Source organism: Amphiprion ocellaris, chromosome 21, assembly GCF_022539595.1.
Source record: "Amphiprion ocellaris isolate individual 3 ecotype Okinawa chromosome 21, ASM2253959v1, whole genome shotgun sequence".
In the NCBI taxonomy this organism is placed as follows: Eukaryota; Metazoa; Chordata; class Actinopteri; family Pomacentridae; genus Amphiprion; species Amphiprion ocellaris.
Genome location: NC_072786.1, coordinates 6,006,129 through 6,021,572, shown reverse-complemented (window position 1 = coordinate 6,021,572; position 15,444 = coordinate 6,006,129). Strand labels below are relative to the sequence as shown.

General features: G+C 43.2%; 1 protein-coding gene across 6 annotated transcripts in view; it reads right to left on the bottom strand.

The window, feature by feature from the left end:
- Positions 1-133: 133 nt before the first annotated feature.
- The window catches only part of golgb1 (golgin B1), a 34,159-nt gene continuing 18,848 nt past the window's right edge, over positions 134-15,444 (bottom strand). For 4 of the 6 annotated variants that reach the window (XM_055006275.1, XM_023293282.3, XM_023293281.3 and 1 more), the window contains 10 exons: positions 9,990-15,057; positions 9,483-9,894; positions 8,492-8,725; positions 7,568-8,410; positions 7,274-7,467; positions 7,003-7,162; positions 6,111-6,214; positions 5,954-6,025; positions 2,989-3,079; positions 134-2,889 (listed from right to left, as the gene is read on the bottom strand). In XM_055006275.1, the coding sequence (XP_054862250.1) occupies positions 2,752-2,889; positions 2,989-3,079; positions 5,954-6,025; positions 6,111-6,214; positions 7,003-7,162; positions 7,274-7,467; positions 7,568-8,410; positions 8,492-8,725; positions 9,483-9,894; positions 9,990-15,057 (7,316 nt within the window). In that variant the 3' untranslated portion in view covers positions 134-2,751. The remainder of the gene's footprint in view (positions 2,890-2,988; positions 3,080-5,953; positions 6,026-6,110; positions 6,215-7,002; positions 7,163-7,273; positions 7,468-7,567; positions 8,411-8,491; positions 8,726-9,482; positions 9,895-9,989; positions 15,058-15,444) is intronic. The other 2 variants (XM_023293283.3, XM_023293284.3) reach the window with 1 other exon arrangement.

The following is a 15,444-nucleotide window of genomic DNA, read 5'->3' as shown; positions in this document are numbered from 1 at the left end:
TTTTCTTTACTTTTAATCCAATGATTCATGTCCTATTTAACCCATTGATAACTTTCTTGTATCACCAACATGACTTTAGTTTTTAACTGTCTTAAAATAATAAAGTCCCAAGACAAACAGTTTTCACTCAGACTTTAGTTACACTTGAAAATATCATTTATTAAAGGCTAGAATATGTAGTGATCTGTGTCAGCAGTAAGTGCGTTTGTGTAATTCCTTCTCCCACAAATCCTTTCAGACCACCGTTTAAATGTTACAGTAACTCGTAATCTCTCGGTTTGTTGGAACCTGAGCTTCATTTTTACTTTCAGAAGAACAACCCTCAGCATCACAAGCACGACAGTGGTCAGGTCGACAGGTTTTCCAAAAATAATACGCTGATTTTTCTCAATAATTTCACAAAAACAAAGGAGACAGTGTGTTAATTTTCTGAACTATAATTAACCAAGCTCAAGGAAAGTGTAAACAAAAACATCCCGATGTCTGTGATTCCCCTATAAACACCCTAACAAGGAAATAATTAATGCTCGACAAGACTGGTCCCTCACCTAAACCACCAAGGCTTTAATTACATTTTATTATTCTATACAGCCCTTTAAACAGTTATTTACAGTGTGAGTGGGTGTGAGATGTGAAGAATAAAGAGAGAAGATGACTACACAACACAGCAATTAAACAGAGAATGATGTCGATACACGTGTAGGTGGTGGACAATTTAACAGTGTCTTATGAATAATAAATTATGCTACATCGCAGTAGTCTGCAATGGGATGGATATCATTAGAAAACACAGCAATCTTCCTCCTCTGGAAAGAATGCAAACTGTGGTAATATTGCACCTGAAGGCAGCTTCATCTGCCATAAAAACTACAAATTGTGATATTTAAATCTGACGGGGAACCTAACCTGACATACATAATACATGTACATATGTACAAATATCAATAGAAGGGTCCTCGGTTATAGAAAGTGATTTATATTAAAGGAAAGTGAAGGAAAGCACAATATAGGAATGTGTACGAACAGAAAATTGCACTGTGCTCTGCTTTTTGTGCACAAAATAAGCAGCTGAGGAAGAGACTGGACTATATGAGCACTGCCTAAACCTCAAGCCATCTTAAAAAGTTAAAAGTTGTGGGAAACAGGTTTACTAGCTGTCTGGTGGAGAGTTGGTGACTGGAAATCTAAATGTCTAAACGTTGCAGCTAGCAGCCTTTTTCCTAGGCGTATTTTATGTGTTAGCCGGTACTAGGAGCTTGAGTTTCCCCAGCGTCAAAAAAAAACAAAAAATTGGCATTTTACACTTTATATTTTAAACTAATCAGATGTAAAGTGTTAAATATTAAGAGGAATTTTTGAGGTGTTTTAACCACAAAGACCAAGCATTCCTTAGCCTGTCTTTGTAGCAAGCTAAGCTACGCTAACTAAGCTAGCTTTTTATACAACAGACAGATCTGAGTGTCATCAAACTAATCCCATCTTTTAAAAAAAATTGTGGGAAACAGATTTACTAGCCGTCTGGTGGAGTGTTGGTGACTGGAAATCAAAATGTCCTTTAATGTTGCAACTAGCAGCCTGTTAGCTTAGGCGTATTTTATGTGCTAGCCAGTAGCAATAGCTTTTCAGAGTCTCCCCTGCATCAAAAAAAAACATCTAATTGGGATTTTACACTTTGTATTTTAAACTAATCAGATGTCAAGCGTTCATTTTTAATAATAAGAGGATTTTTTGGGGTGTTTTTAACCAAAGCCCAAGCATTCCTTAGCCTGTCTTTGTAGCAAGCTAAGCTAATTAAGCTAGCTTTTATACAACAAACAGATTTGTGTGTCATCCCACCTTTAAAAAAAGTTGTGGGAAACAGGTTTACTAGCCGTGTGGTGGAGAGCTGGTGACTGGAAATCGAAATGTCTTTTAACGTCGTATATAGCAGCCTGTTAGCTTAGGACAAAAAAGGAACACTAAACCTGCCCACAGTTAGCTAAATGTAAACAGACAAACACATTTCATCTAGCTTTATGTATTCTACAACACCTGCCACATTAAAGTGGAATTTTGCTCTTTTCTTGGGCATTACGAGGATTTTTTTTGGGTGTTTTTAACCACACAGACCAAGTATTCCTAAGCTTAGGCTGTCTTTTTAGCAAGCTAAGCTAATTAAGCTAGCTTTTTATGCAATGGACAGATTTGAGTGTCATCAAACTAATCTCATCCTAACTGGGGGATTACATTTGATTCAAAACTAAACAAAATCTTCCAAAATCCTAACAAACAAATTGGATTTTAAAAGACTACACACACAGTCTCTGCCTGAGCGCTAATAAGCATATTTCCCAAAATGTAGAACATTAGCTTTACCTTAAGCAATCCCTTTAGGTTATATCCAAAGCTAAAGGCACAAGAAAAACACCATCTGCCACAACACTTGATTATTAATCTACATTTTCCGCTAAACATTTTAGTTAGTCCCTTTACTGTATGGATTTTGAAAGAATATTATACACACTCAGAGTGATCCAAGACCAAATGGGTAAAATCAAAGTAAACGGCCCCCAATATAAATCTACATACTTTGGCTGAAAGATTAGGTCTTGTAAAGTGCAACGTCTGCATGTAGAACATCCCTCCTACCCTTCTTTAACTATCACATGTAACATTAGAAATGATATTGATGGCTCGGGTTAGGTTTTCTTTGCCCTCCTCTCTCTCGCTCTCTCTCTCTTATCTGTCAGGTGTGTTAAAGGTGAGCTGGTTTCAGAGGTATCCACCCAAACACAGCAGCAGCAGGACGTGCACGGTGAGCAGATAGAGGCTCAGCAGCAGAGGGGTGCGCTGACGGGAGCAGAAGGCCACTCGGAGCATCCGCATCAAACCCGGACCGCCTCTCCGAGTCTGCCAGAGTAGAAGCACAAGGTTACAGGAAGCATTTGGCTTTTATTGCCGTTATTAAGATGACAGATGAGGCAGCGCGGGACATTAGCCAAGCCTTACTCGAGTGACAGCTCCTTCCGGCGGCTCGATAAAAACAGCAGTCTCTGAGTGATCGCCGTCCTTTGCCGAGTGCCACGTAGCCTGGCTGTGACTAATAATAATAATAAAAATAATAAAAACAGATGTTAGCCGTCATAGTCTGTTGATTGAACAAATCTGTCACAGCTGTAAAAGGGACGAGAAAGAATCATTCAGGTGCAGAAAAACTTGCAGAATTTGTAAGTTTATCAAGGCCAGTCTCAATAGAAATACATTTTTACACTCTAACACACAGGGTGTCAAACATGCGGCCCACAGGCCAAAATCGGCCCCCCAGAGGGTCCAATGTTATGTTTGTTGTCTCGCTTGTGTTGTTTGTCCATTTATTTGTTGCTTTGTAATTTTTTGTCTCTTTTGTTGTTTTGTTTCGTGTCGTTAGTCTCATTTTGTCATTTTGTTTCTCGTTTTTGGCATTTTGTGTCTCATTTTTGTAATATTTTGTCTTGTTTTTGTTGCTTTTTGTCTTTTTTTTTGTCGTTTTGATCAAGAATACTGTATCATTCAGTTCCAGATACCTGTCACTAAATGTTTTGTTCTTTTGTAGAAACACTGTGATCTGGAAGTTGTAATGTGTACATGATAAACTGAGGCATAACATTGCTGAAATTGAATTTAGAGTAAAAATTAAAGAAAGAAAGAGTAAGAATTTTCAGTTGTTCATAATGTTTAGAATATTTTCAGAATGTACTTTCTTGCACTAAAACAAAGGAAAAATTTGAAGTTGTGGTTATTTATAGGTTATTATGCTGTGATTTACTGGTCCGGCCCACTTAAGCTCAAATTGGGCTGAATTTGGCCCCTGAACTAAAATGAGTTTGACACTCCTGCTCAAACATTAAGATAGGGAAAAGCAATGTGGAATATAAATTGTATATTGTATGCTTCGTGCAGGTCATGTTAGACACTCAAATGAAATTAGTATTATACCATTTGCTTGAAACTGTAAAGAAAACACTGATGTCTCAAATTTTAAATAGATATTTGTTAATTTGTAAGCAAACAGAAGCCTAATTACATATCCACTTCCATTAAGCTGTTTTTTTAAATCTCTCTACCAACTCTTGAGTGAAGTGCTTTCCTCTGTAGCTGCTGCTGGTCTTCCTGCTGTATGTTCATCAGCTGGTCATTTGTCATTTTACGTGCCGCTTGGTGATGGGCGGGTAGCCAAATGACACTAAGGAGAGCACTTAGACTGAGCCAGAAGTTGGCAACAAAACCAAACAATCAGCTGAAAGACACTAATCAGCTTGTTAAGATGTGACGTCTTGACCTCCTAATAAGACTGTTTCCATGACCAAGTTCCAGGTACTGCGTTGGCTGAGCCTCTTGTTGTTTCAACATGCCACAGAGCTGCGTGTCTCGTTTCAACAGATCCGAGTCTAAAATAAGAATTCAGTCGTCATTCCACCACTTTTCTTGCAAAAAAAGTAGTTTTTTCGCATCCAAATCAACAAGGCTGCCACATGAATGCACTCGTCTGTTTTGATATAAATCACTGACTGACCCTCAACGTACATCTTTACTGAAAATAATTTAGGATTTACCTGATTACTCCTCAAACACACTGCCAGTGCTGTTGATATTATTATATTAGCTGAATCATACTTCAGTGGTGAGCCAGGGGGTGTCAGATCACCATATGTTAAATACCTTGTCTAACCTGGCTGCTGCATACTTGGTTTGTCATATCCGTACACAACAAACATTATAGCAGTCTCATATGTTTTGTTTAGAAGTATGTGAACCACAACATGGCATATCAAGTGTAGATGTCTGCTATCTAACTAGCTTACTGCTAACTTGTGACTCATCACAACCTGGTCAATCCTCTTCTTCATGGATTCCTGGAATCAACTATTGATCTAAACAAATTGGCAGAACACTAGTCATGCTTTTTAACCTTCAGTGGTTCCTCCCTTAAGAAAAGTGTTCATTAAAAGGTTCGCAGATTCTGTTTGCTTTTGGGATCTGAAGCAGGAAGCCTAAAAAGTCTGTTACGTCACATGTGGTAACTAATACTGGAAAAAAGAGGCAGTTTTACATACTATAGATATTTTATTACTTAGATTTTTAAAGTGTTTTCAAACATCTCTTTTATCTGATCTGTGTGAACACAGCATACAGTGAAAAGTCTCTGAAATTCAATCATGAGAATACCGGCTGAGTCACTAATTACTCCCTGGTTCCTGAGGAGCACAGAGTTTTTTTTTTTGTTTTTTTTACAGAATCCGGTTAGAGCAAACCAGTGATTTTAGCAAATTTTTGACAGACGTGTAAAATAGAGTGATTTTGAAAACATCCACTGATTTTAAACTTAATTGGTGGCACTGACAAACAGTGGAATTTTGGCATTTTTTTAAAAAAGACAACATGTCTTATTAAACTGCTGTTTAATATGGTTTAAAATGGCTTTTAATACCTAGCGGCGTGATGACCTTTTATTACTTTCATTTTTTATAGATGTATATTTTAGTGCCGTTGTATTGCTGTTTATTTTATTGTCTTATTGTACATTTTATGGGCTGCACAGTGGCGTGGTGGTTAGCAGTGTAGCCTTTCAGCTACAAGATCCCTGGTTCACGTCCCGGCCTTCCCGACATCTTTCTGCATGGAGTTCGCATGTTCTCTCTGTGCTGAGGTTAATTAACTATTCTAAATTTGCCCATAGGTGTGAGTGTGATTGTCCTGTTTTAGGTTACTGTAGTGTTTTAAAGTTATTTTCTTGTTTTTTTACTGTGAAGCACCTCTGGACTGTCGTAAAGGCCTAGAGAAATAAACTTTGACTGATTGATTGCTGGCAGATTCTGGGGTTCAGAGGGTTATCGATTCATCACTGTGAGCAACCGTTTTAATAGTCATTTAATCCACTGTTAATACAATTTTTGTTCTTCCATCAACTTTAATAATCTTGTATGACAGCTCTTACCGTGTGAGTCGATCTCTTGTGGCCATCAGCTGCTCCTCAACAGCCAGTCGCTGCTGCGTCTCTTCATCTAGTCTGAGCATAGAAGTTAGAAATGAGCACCTGTGTGTCTTAACATGTCACTTCCACATTTCTGTTCAGGTGTGATCCCTTCGGTTACCTTCGCTGTAGCTCTTTGACCTCAGCTATGTAGGCGTGGCTGTCCAGCAGGCTGCTTCGTTCCTGTGGGGCTCCAGGAGCGCTGTCCACCTCCTCTGTGCCCTGCTGGAAAACAATGACTAACTTAAATCTGTAGTCTGTGACTTCCTGAGTCTAAAGTTTGTATTACAGTTGCTGTGGGCAACATTTTAACCACTTTTTTCTGAAGTATTTATACCCTGCATGCTACATGAATGATCAACGTACACAGTCTATACTAGGGGGGTCAAACTCTTTTTAGTTCAGGGGCCACATTCAGCCCAATTTCATCTCAAGTGACCAGTAAAATCACAGCATAATAACCTATAAATAATCACAACACCAAATCTTTCCTTTGTTTTTGTGCAAAAAAGTACATTCTGTAAATGTTCACATTTCAGGAATTATGTTTTTACAAAACATTGTGAACAAACTGAAATTTTTTCAGTTCAACTTCAGTAATATTATACTTCAGTTTATCATTTACACATTACAACTTACAGATCACAGAGTGTCTACAATCATTGTTACACTTTGAGGGCTGGATTGGACCCTCTGGCAGGCTGGTTTTGGCCCATGGGACACATGTTTGACACCCCTGGTTTAGATGTATTCTCTTAAATGTCCTCAGATTAATAGTATGAGAAGGAAATCAAAAAATCTGTTCCATAAAATTTCCTATATATTTTTTTCTCCAATGTTTGGTTTGTTTCCAAAAAAATTAAGCATATTTGGCATCTTCAGGTCTCCTAAACAGTAATAAGTGAAAAAGACTGCAAATCACTGAAGTATCTGAAGTTAGCAAAGCCACCATCAACAAAATCTACAGTTTTCCTTTGTAGTCTGAAGTCCAAACAGATGTTTAGACCCCCTACCTCTCTCTGGTAGTGTTCCTGCTGCAGTTTGGGTTTATGAGCCCGGGCTTCCTCCAGCATGGAGGTGAGCTGCCGCAGTTGTTGGTCCCTTTCTGAGAGCGTGGTGAGAGTCTGCTGCTTCAGCTGCTCTGCTTGAGCCATCCAATCAATTCGTTCGAGCCTAAAAAAAAAAAAATAAAAAAAATAAAAAAAGCACAAAGTCGCACACAATAAATCCATTTTGCATTAAAAACAAACTATGAAAAAAGCTAGTTTTGCAGCGTAGCGTCACCTGAGAGTCTCGATTTCGTGCTTTCCCATCGTCGCCACATTTTCTAGCTGTGCTATGACACCCAGCATGTCTTCACTCCTCTTCTTCTCTTCAAACAGCTCCTGACTGACTTTAATCAGCTCTCCAGCTCCCAGTCGCGCCAGCTCTGACTTCTGCTTCTCCAGCTCAGACGTCTGTGTTTTAAGTTGCTCCAGCTGCACATAAAAAGGATGGAGGAAATATGTGTGGAAATCCTGGAAATGTCAATAAGAACTTATCAAAGGTACAACCAAGAGGAGCTCACAAGTCACTCACCAGCCTCTCCCTGTCGTTCTGCAGGGCTTGCAGTGCGTTCTTCAGCCCCCACACTTCTCCAGTGGAGCCTCCAGGGCTGCTGGGAGCTGTGGGGCCTCCTGCTTTGCTGATCTCCTCCAGTCTCAGGCTCAGTTCCTGGGCCTTGTTCACTGCCTGGTCCCTGCTGTCCTGGATGGAGGCCATGGCTTTAGCAAATGACTGGTTCTCTGCTCTCAGCTGGTTTGTGGCCTCTTTCTCTTCCAGCAGCTTCTGTTCAACAGCCAGCAGGTCTCTGGCCAGCTCTGCCACCCTCTCCTGAGCGCTTTCTGACTCTGTTCGCATCACGCCTCCCTCCCATCGAAGCTCGGCTAGCTCTTTGCTCTTGCTGTCCTGCTCCTGCCTCTCCCTCTGTAGAGTCTCCTCCAGAGCCTCCACTTGTTCTCTAGATGCCTGCAGCTGCTCTCTCAGCTTCTCCACTTCTGCACCAGGAGCATCAATCACCTGTGATGCTGGTCTGCTGTCAGCAGCCTGACTCAGAGTCTCACTCTCCACTCTGTGTACCGCTGCTTCTACTTGCGTCTCTCTGGCTCTGCTGAGGTTCTTTAACTGATTTTCCAGCTCCTCACGTTCCATTTCTAAAGCTGCAATACGTCCTCTTTGGGCGGCCAGAAGCTGTTTGTGTTGAGACTCCTTCATACTCAGGACTTGGTTAAGTTCTTCACGATAGCCATGAAGCTGAGCAGACAGTTTGGCCTTTTCAGCGTACAGATCGTCTCTCTGGACCAGCAGAGAGCGCAACTCTTCCTTCAGGCTGTTATTCTCTCCTGCCGCCTCTTGGATCAAACCGTCCTTCTCCACCATTACCTGAGACACAGCAAAGATATTATAACGGACAATAAAACAAAGTCCATGTATGTGATACCATGTCGTTTTTTTGTACACTACCTGCAAGTGTTTCTCTTCCAGCTGCTTGTACATGTTGAGGACTCTGTCTCTGTCGTCCTGCAGGGAGCCCATGGCCTTCATAAAAGAGTCCAGCCTGGTTTTTCTGTTGTTGCTCTCTTCTTCCGTCTTTCGCAGTTTTTCTTCCAGATCCCGAACTTCTCCTCTTCTCTGCTCCAGGTCCTCCTCAGCTTCTTGTGCCCTGCTGTCAGCCTCCTTTCTGGCCTCCTCCGCAGCCTAGAAAACAAACGACACCGATGAGAAATTAGTCAAGAATACTGCTGGGAATAATATTTCAGTAATAGTTGTAATGCTATAAATATTGGTTGTTGCATGTGAAATTAAGTATGTGATGAACGAATATAAGTGGCTGCATAACAGAAGCTGAATAACTGAGTGTTTAACCGCTACTAATGCACAACAGCTACAAATTAACAGACAGAACATTATAAAGGTTAGAGCTTCTGCTTCCCTGCGAGGCTCCACAACAACCTTGACAGGAAAAACAGAGAACACGCTGCACATGAACAAAACACCACATCCACCTCACTTCTGCGTTATCAGGAACTCACATACACACCACATTCAGTCCTCACAACACAGTAGAAACATCTCTACATTCACACATTGTCCTTCAGGGTGAAGATGGTACGGATTGGCTGAAGACGGAAGATGTTTTGGGGGGTTCAAGTTTAAACCCCAACTATAGACCAATCAGATAGAAGCACATTCTCATACAAAACTCTGTGTAATGTTAAGTTAGGCATCCTTTTTGGGGAAGTTGGCTACAGCAACTCTCTTGTGTATTAATCACAGAGTACTGTGGTTTTCCAAACCAAAAAGGTCCATGTACATGCTTCAATTCTCCAATGCATATTAAATATTCTTAAAGGACAACTGAGACTCAGGATTCCTCATTATAGCAAGTAAACAAATGCACTGACAATATCTAATATCTGCCCCATGAATTCTCAGTAAATGAAAACATGTTTACCTGAGCCACAGCTTGCTCCTTCTCCCCCAGCATCTCTACTTCCCTCCTTTCCTTCTCATGTAACTCAGTCTGCAAGCTCTCCGTCAAGGCCTTAGAGGATCGCAGGTCCGTCTCCAGCTGTTCCATGTTCAGACAGAGACGTCTCTCTTCGGCTTCCCGCTCCCTCAGCTCAGTCCTGGCCTGGTCTGCTTCACCCTGCAGCCTTCCGACAGCCTCCTCCAGAGCCCGAGTTCTCTGCACTGAACTCTCCATCTCAGTTTTCAGGGCCTGGCCTTCATTCTGTGCAGACTCCAACTCAGCTGTAGTTTGCTGAAGCTTCCCTTTCTCCTCCTCGAGGGCAGCTCGGCTCTCTGAGACTTTCTTTTCTTCTTCTTCCAACCTCAGCTGCCACTCTTTGTCTGCTTTCTCTAATCTGAAATGGAGAAAAAACACGATTTTTGAGTTAAAAAACAAAACATAATAAATGGTTGACATAGGAAAAAAGATAACTTCAGAGGGGATTTTTACCTGTCAACTGAAAGTTTCAGTTCCTCTTTCAGTGCAGTTTCTTTCTGAAGCTGTTCTGCAAGTTCCTTGGCTCGTGTTTCAGCCTCACGGACTTCAGCCTCTTTACCCTGCAGAGCACCATGAAAGCGAGTCTCCCACTGCCGGGCCTCGTCCAAAACTCTGTCCCGGTCGTCTTGCAGGGACGACATGCAGCGTGAGAAGGCAGCTAACCTGGCCAGAGACTCATCCAGACGGGCTTGCATCTCTTGTGCTCGTCGCTCAGCTCCTTCTGCCATCTCTCTGGCCTCCAGAGTAGCGTCCTCTTCCTTCTCCCTCTCTCTGTAGGCCTCCTCTAGTCTCAGCTCCATCTCCTTCAGCTCAGCTCCCAGCCTGAATCTCACAGAGTCCAGGGTTTGCTCTGCCTCAGCTTTCAGCATGGCCTCTCTCTCCTGGATACTCTGTTCGATGGTCGCTTTTGCTGCTAAGGCCTCACTTGCCTGTTTCTGTGACTGTTCTAGTTGGGATTTGCAACTATCCAACTCTGTTTCAGTCTTTTTCAGGTCCTCTAGAGTTTTGGACGTCTCCAGCTGAGACTGTTCTAGCTTGCTGCTGAGCTCATTGTGGCCTAGCTGCAGAGCCTTAGCTTCTCTACCCAGTTCGCTGATCCTCTCCTGGTACTGGATGCAGTCCTTCTGCAGCTGACGGACTTCCAGCTGCTTCTCCCTCAGCAGCTCTTCCAGCTGACGTGCTCTGGTCTGGCTGCCTTCTTTGACCCTCTGAGCAGACCTCAGCTGCTGCTCCAGCTCCCTCTGCTTTCCAGACTCTGCTTCAGCCTCAGCTCTTTCTCGCTGGGCTTGTCTCATGTCCTCTTCCAGCCTGGCAGCTCGGTCCTTCTCGCTCTGAGCCTCGGCCTCCAGCTCCGCTCGCTCCCTCTCTAACCTTTCCACCTCCCGCTGCAGTTCAGTGAGGTGTTCCCGGTTGTCTGCTGCCTCTTGCTGGTAGCCAGCGATGCTCCCGTTCAGCTGAGCTAACTGATTCATCAGACGCTCCTCCAGGTTGTCTTTTTCAGTTTCAAGGCTTCTGAGGAGTTCTTTGAACTGGGTTTCCCTTTTTGAAGCCTCTTCTATTAGGCTCTTTTCTCTCTCTTTGCTCTCTTGAAGGCACTTCTCTAAAGAGGCTATAAGGCTTTCCTTCTCTTTACTCTCCTGAAGATCTCGTTCAAGAGAGGCCAGTTCAGCTTTGAGTTCAGCCTCCCGTTCCTGCCACAGTTCTCTCTCTGTGTTAACAGCCGCCTCAATCTCCCTCATTTTATTTTCTAATAACGTTTGAGCACTTTCAGTCATTTCTGCTTTTTCTTTTTCTTCAGTTGGCTGCAAATGTGTTTTTGTCACAGACACCGCAGCTATTTGTTCATCCTGAGCTTCTTCTAGGGTGAAAGGTTTTTCTTTGTCTTCATATTGACTCTCAACAGGTTTTGTTGCAGTCATGATGGTGTCTGACTGTTGGACAGTCACAACCTCTTCTACAACAGCTGCAGAGCTCAGCGGAATAACTGAAATCTCACCGTCTTTTTCTCTCATTTGGGCAACTTGTCCCTTCAGCTCTTCAATCTGCTGCCCTAAAGAGTCTCTTTCTGATGCTGTAGTCTCCAACTCAGCTTTCACAGCTTCCAGTTCTTCCTGAAGCTGTTCAACTTCAGCTTTGAGAGCCCTGTCCTCTCGTTTTATTACAGGCTTTTCCTGCATCTCTCTGAGTCTCTCATTCTCCTCCTCCAACTCTAATATTTTTTGCTGCTTTGTTTTGGCAAACTTTCTCATTTTGTCTTTCACTGAATCCACGTCCTTCTGTGCTTCCTCTGCTTGTCTTTCAGCTTCCTGTCTTGCAGCCTCATGACTTCTCACCTTGGCAGCCAGCTCCTGTCTCTCCTGCCTGGCGGCTTCCAGGACTCGTCTCACTCGCTCTGCCTCATCGCTCACGTTTTCATAAGACTTGAGCAGAGTCTCGTACTCGTCCTTCATGCCTTGGACCTTTTCCTCCCATTCTCTGCATGTTCTAGTTGCCTCTTCCTTTGCCAACTCCACTTCTCTCTTACAGGCATCTTTCTCGCTGAGAATTCCTTCCATTGCCAGCTTGAGGCTCTCACAAGAAGATCCTAAACTTTGGTTTTCCAGTAAAGTTCGGTCAACTTCATCAATCAGTCTGACTCTTTCTGCTCTCAGCTTCTCCAGCTCATCTTCTGCTGAGCTTATTTTCTGCTGCAGCTCAGCTATGACCTTCTCAGTTGATGCCAGCTGCTCTTTCTGGGTTTTGTTTTCTTTTAGGGCCTCTTTGCGGGAGATCAGAGCAGCCTGAAGCTTTCGCTGAAGCTGCTGGATCTTTGCCTCACTGTCTTCCTCTTGCTTCTGTGGAACATCAGTCTCTAACCTCTGTGTTTTTTCTTGTTCAGTCTTTAGTTCTTCCTGTAAAGACGTGATGAGTTGGTCCTTCTGAGACACTGTGTCCTGCATGGAGTGTATGAGTGAGCTCTGTTCACTGAGCTGCTGACTGAGCTCCATTATTTCATGGTTCTTATTATCAAGAAACTGCTTGAAGTCTTCCACTTCAGCCTGAAGAGTTGTAATTGAAGATGTAGCAGTTGCAGATGCTGCACTGGCTGCAGCTTCCATCTCTACCTTTAGGCTTTCAGCGTTAGACTCAGCTTGTTGATACTTTACTTGGAGATCATTAATTTCCTCAGAGAGTCCATCAATTTGCTTTTCCTTTTCTCTCAGTGCTTGTAGGTCTTTTCCCAGTTCCAGTAGCTCAGCCTCCTTCAGTGACAGACTGTCCTGTGTTTCCTGCAGCTTCTTCTCAAGCTCTGTGTTTGCCTCCCGCACAGCCTGGATCTCCTCTCTGAGAGCTTTTAGAGATTCCTCCATTTGTGCAGAGATGACGTCAGACGGCTCTGCAGGATGCTGAGCTGGATCACTGGATTGTGGCTGTGATGAATCGGTCTCTGATGTAGCAAAATCCACCCAGTCCTCCTGGACCCAGTCATTTGATGCAGGCTTCTCCACATTTTCACTCATGTGTTTGGGCTCTTGATCAGGCAGAGCTTCTTTTTCACTGGTCAGTTTCTCTTCTAGTTCTCTGAGTTTAGTAAGAAGAACTTCTCGTTCGTCATTCTGGACCTCAAAGCGTTCCATCAGCTCACTGTATTCTTCTTTCTGCTGCTTCAGTTGTTCACGGTGGTGTCTGTCTTTTTCTTTTGCTTTGCGGATGGTTTCTTTGCGAGATTCTTGGGCCTCCTGAACCCTCTTCTGAAGCGTTTCACACTCTGCTTCAAGAGAAGCCAATTGCGACTGTAACGCAGTTGTTTCAGAAGAAATGTCAGCCTGCTGTGAGTTTTCAGCTTCTTCACTTAGCTTTCTGTTCAGAGAGAGTGTCTCAGCAAGAGCTTGATCCTGTTGGCTAATTTTCTGCTCAAGAGTCTCAACTGCCTCTTCTTTGGATTTCAAAGCTTGCTCGAGCTCCAAGAGTTTAGCTTCCATCTCTAGAACCTCATGTCCTTTAGGTTTTTCTACCTCTGGGATATTTTCAGAAACTCCTTCTACTGCCTTTTCGTCTTTCTCTTTCCATTTCTTCGCTTCTATCTCAAAGTCACTAACCTTCTTCATGAGCTCTTTGCGCTGCACAAGTGCCACCTGCAACTTCTTCTTTGCATTTGTCAGCTGGGTTTCCAGTGCTCCTTTCTCCTTTCGTAAACTAGCAAGTTCACCATCTTCATGAACAGCTGAGTCTTCACCAGTTGCATCCTGTTTTTCATCTCTGACTTTTTCAAGTACGAATATCTGCTCCTTCAGTTTACTAACTTCACTGTCTATCTGAAACTTCTCTTCTTCTGCCTGCAGGAGTTTAGCAGACATACTGTCATTGAGCTCCACTATCTCTTTCTCTTTCTGGCTGAGAAGAATCTGTAGCTCACTGATCTCTGAGTCCTTCTTTGACAAAGACTCATTATTGAGATCTGACGTCTGAGAGTATTCCAGTATGCTGCTCTCCATATCTTGAAGCTTCCTTTCTAACTCAGAGGAGAGAAGTTCTCTGTCCTCCAGCTGTGCACTGAGCATCCGGGCCTGACCCTCCTGCTCAGAGAGAGCCTGGTGAGCCATTTCCAGATCGGTCAGCAAAGCCTGGATTCTCTGCTCCTTGGATTTATTTTCAGTGTTTAAAATGTCTATCTGTTCTTCTAGAAGCTGCATTTCGACGCCGTGCTTCTCTACTGCAGAGCTGCTTTGCTGGGAGTGGTTATCCAACTCCTCTCTGGCTGACTTTAGCTCCTCTGAAAAATTAGTGGCTTTGGACTCGGCCTCTTCTTTGGCAGCAGTGAGAGACTCTGTTTCTTCTTCCAGACTCTTAATTTTCTCCTGCGACTCTGCAGCTGCATCTTTGAGCCTCTGCAGCTCAGCCAACAGTTCGCTGTACCTCTTCTGGAGCTCCTCAGCTAAAGCCTGAGCAAAGACCTGGCCGGAGAGCGTGTTAGCTTCTGTCGAGGATGAATCCTGCTGACTTACATGAACCTGAACTGTCTCTCTGATGATGACAGATGAAGATTCAACTTGAACTGAGGAGGACTCCTGCTCCATGCTTGTTGCCACCCATGACTGATTAAAGTCCTGCAGGAGGGAGGGCCACTCCTGACCTCCATCTTGATTCACAGCTTCCAGGAGGGTCCAGCTGCTGTGGGCCACCTCTGAGTCACTACTGGCCACCATTTCGTCTGAGGAGGTACCTTTGGATTCTTCTGGGGACTCAGACTGGTGTCCAATTAGCTCTGGGCTGCTTTCATTGCCAGCAGAAATGGAGAGCATTGAGGTGTCTTCAGCAACTAAGGTGGTCTCTTCTTCTTGTGTATCTTCCATGAAGTCAGGGAGGGTGGCAGAACTATCCAGGGGAGCTGCACTGACATCCTGATCTGGGCTCTGATCATAGCGTTCACCTGATGGAGCCTCACCGGAGCTGTGCTTCGTAGCCACTATGAGGGATTCTCGAAGGGCAACCAGCTCATTGTCTTTTTCTACCAGCTGCTGCTCCAGTGCCACAATGTGTGCTGCGAAAATCAACAAACATAAACAAAAGAATGTCACATTTTATGTCATAATAGAAAGCACATGTTGTTTTAACATTCATTTTACATAATCTGTGAATCAAGCGCAGATATTCAGTCTGAGAACAAACACTGTAATAGAGGGTGTGGGCTGCTACAACACAATACTGTTCAAAGTTCACACAGCTTTGTTGTTTTTAATATCTTGGTCTAATCTCAGACTATTGTGCATTTACAGGCTGCACATCATAAAAAAAAAAAACGGGTACAGAAGGATCAGCAAATAACCTTTCCTCTAACAGTTAAAAATAATCGATCAAACACATGGGAACCTTTACATATCCTAGATTGATTTTTGGTATATAGAGGTAAAACTTCCATCTTAAAGTA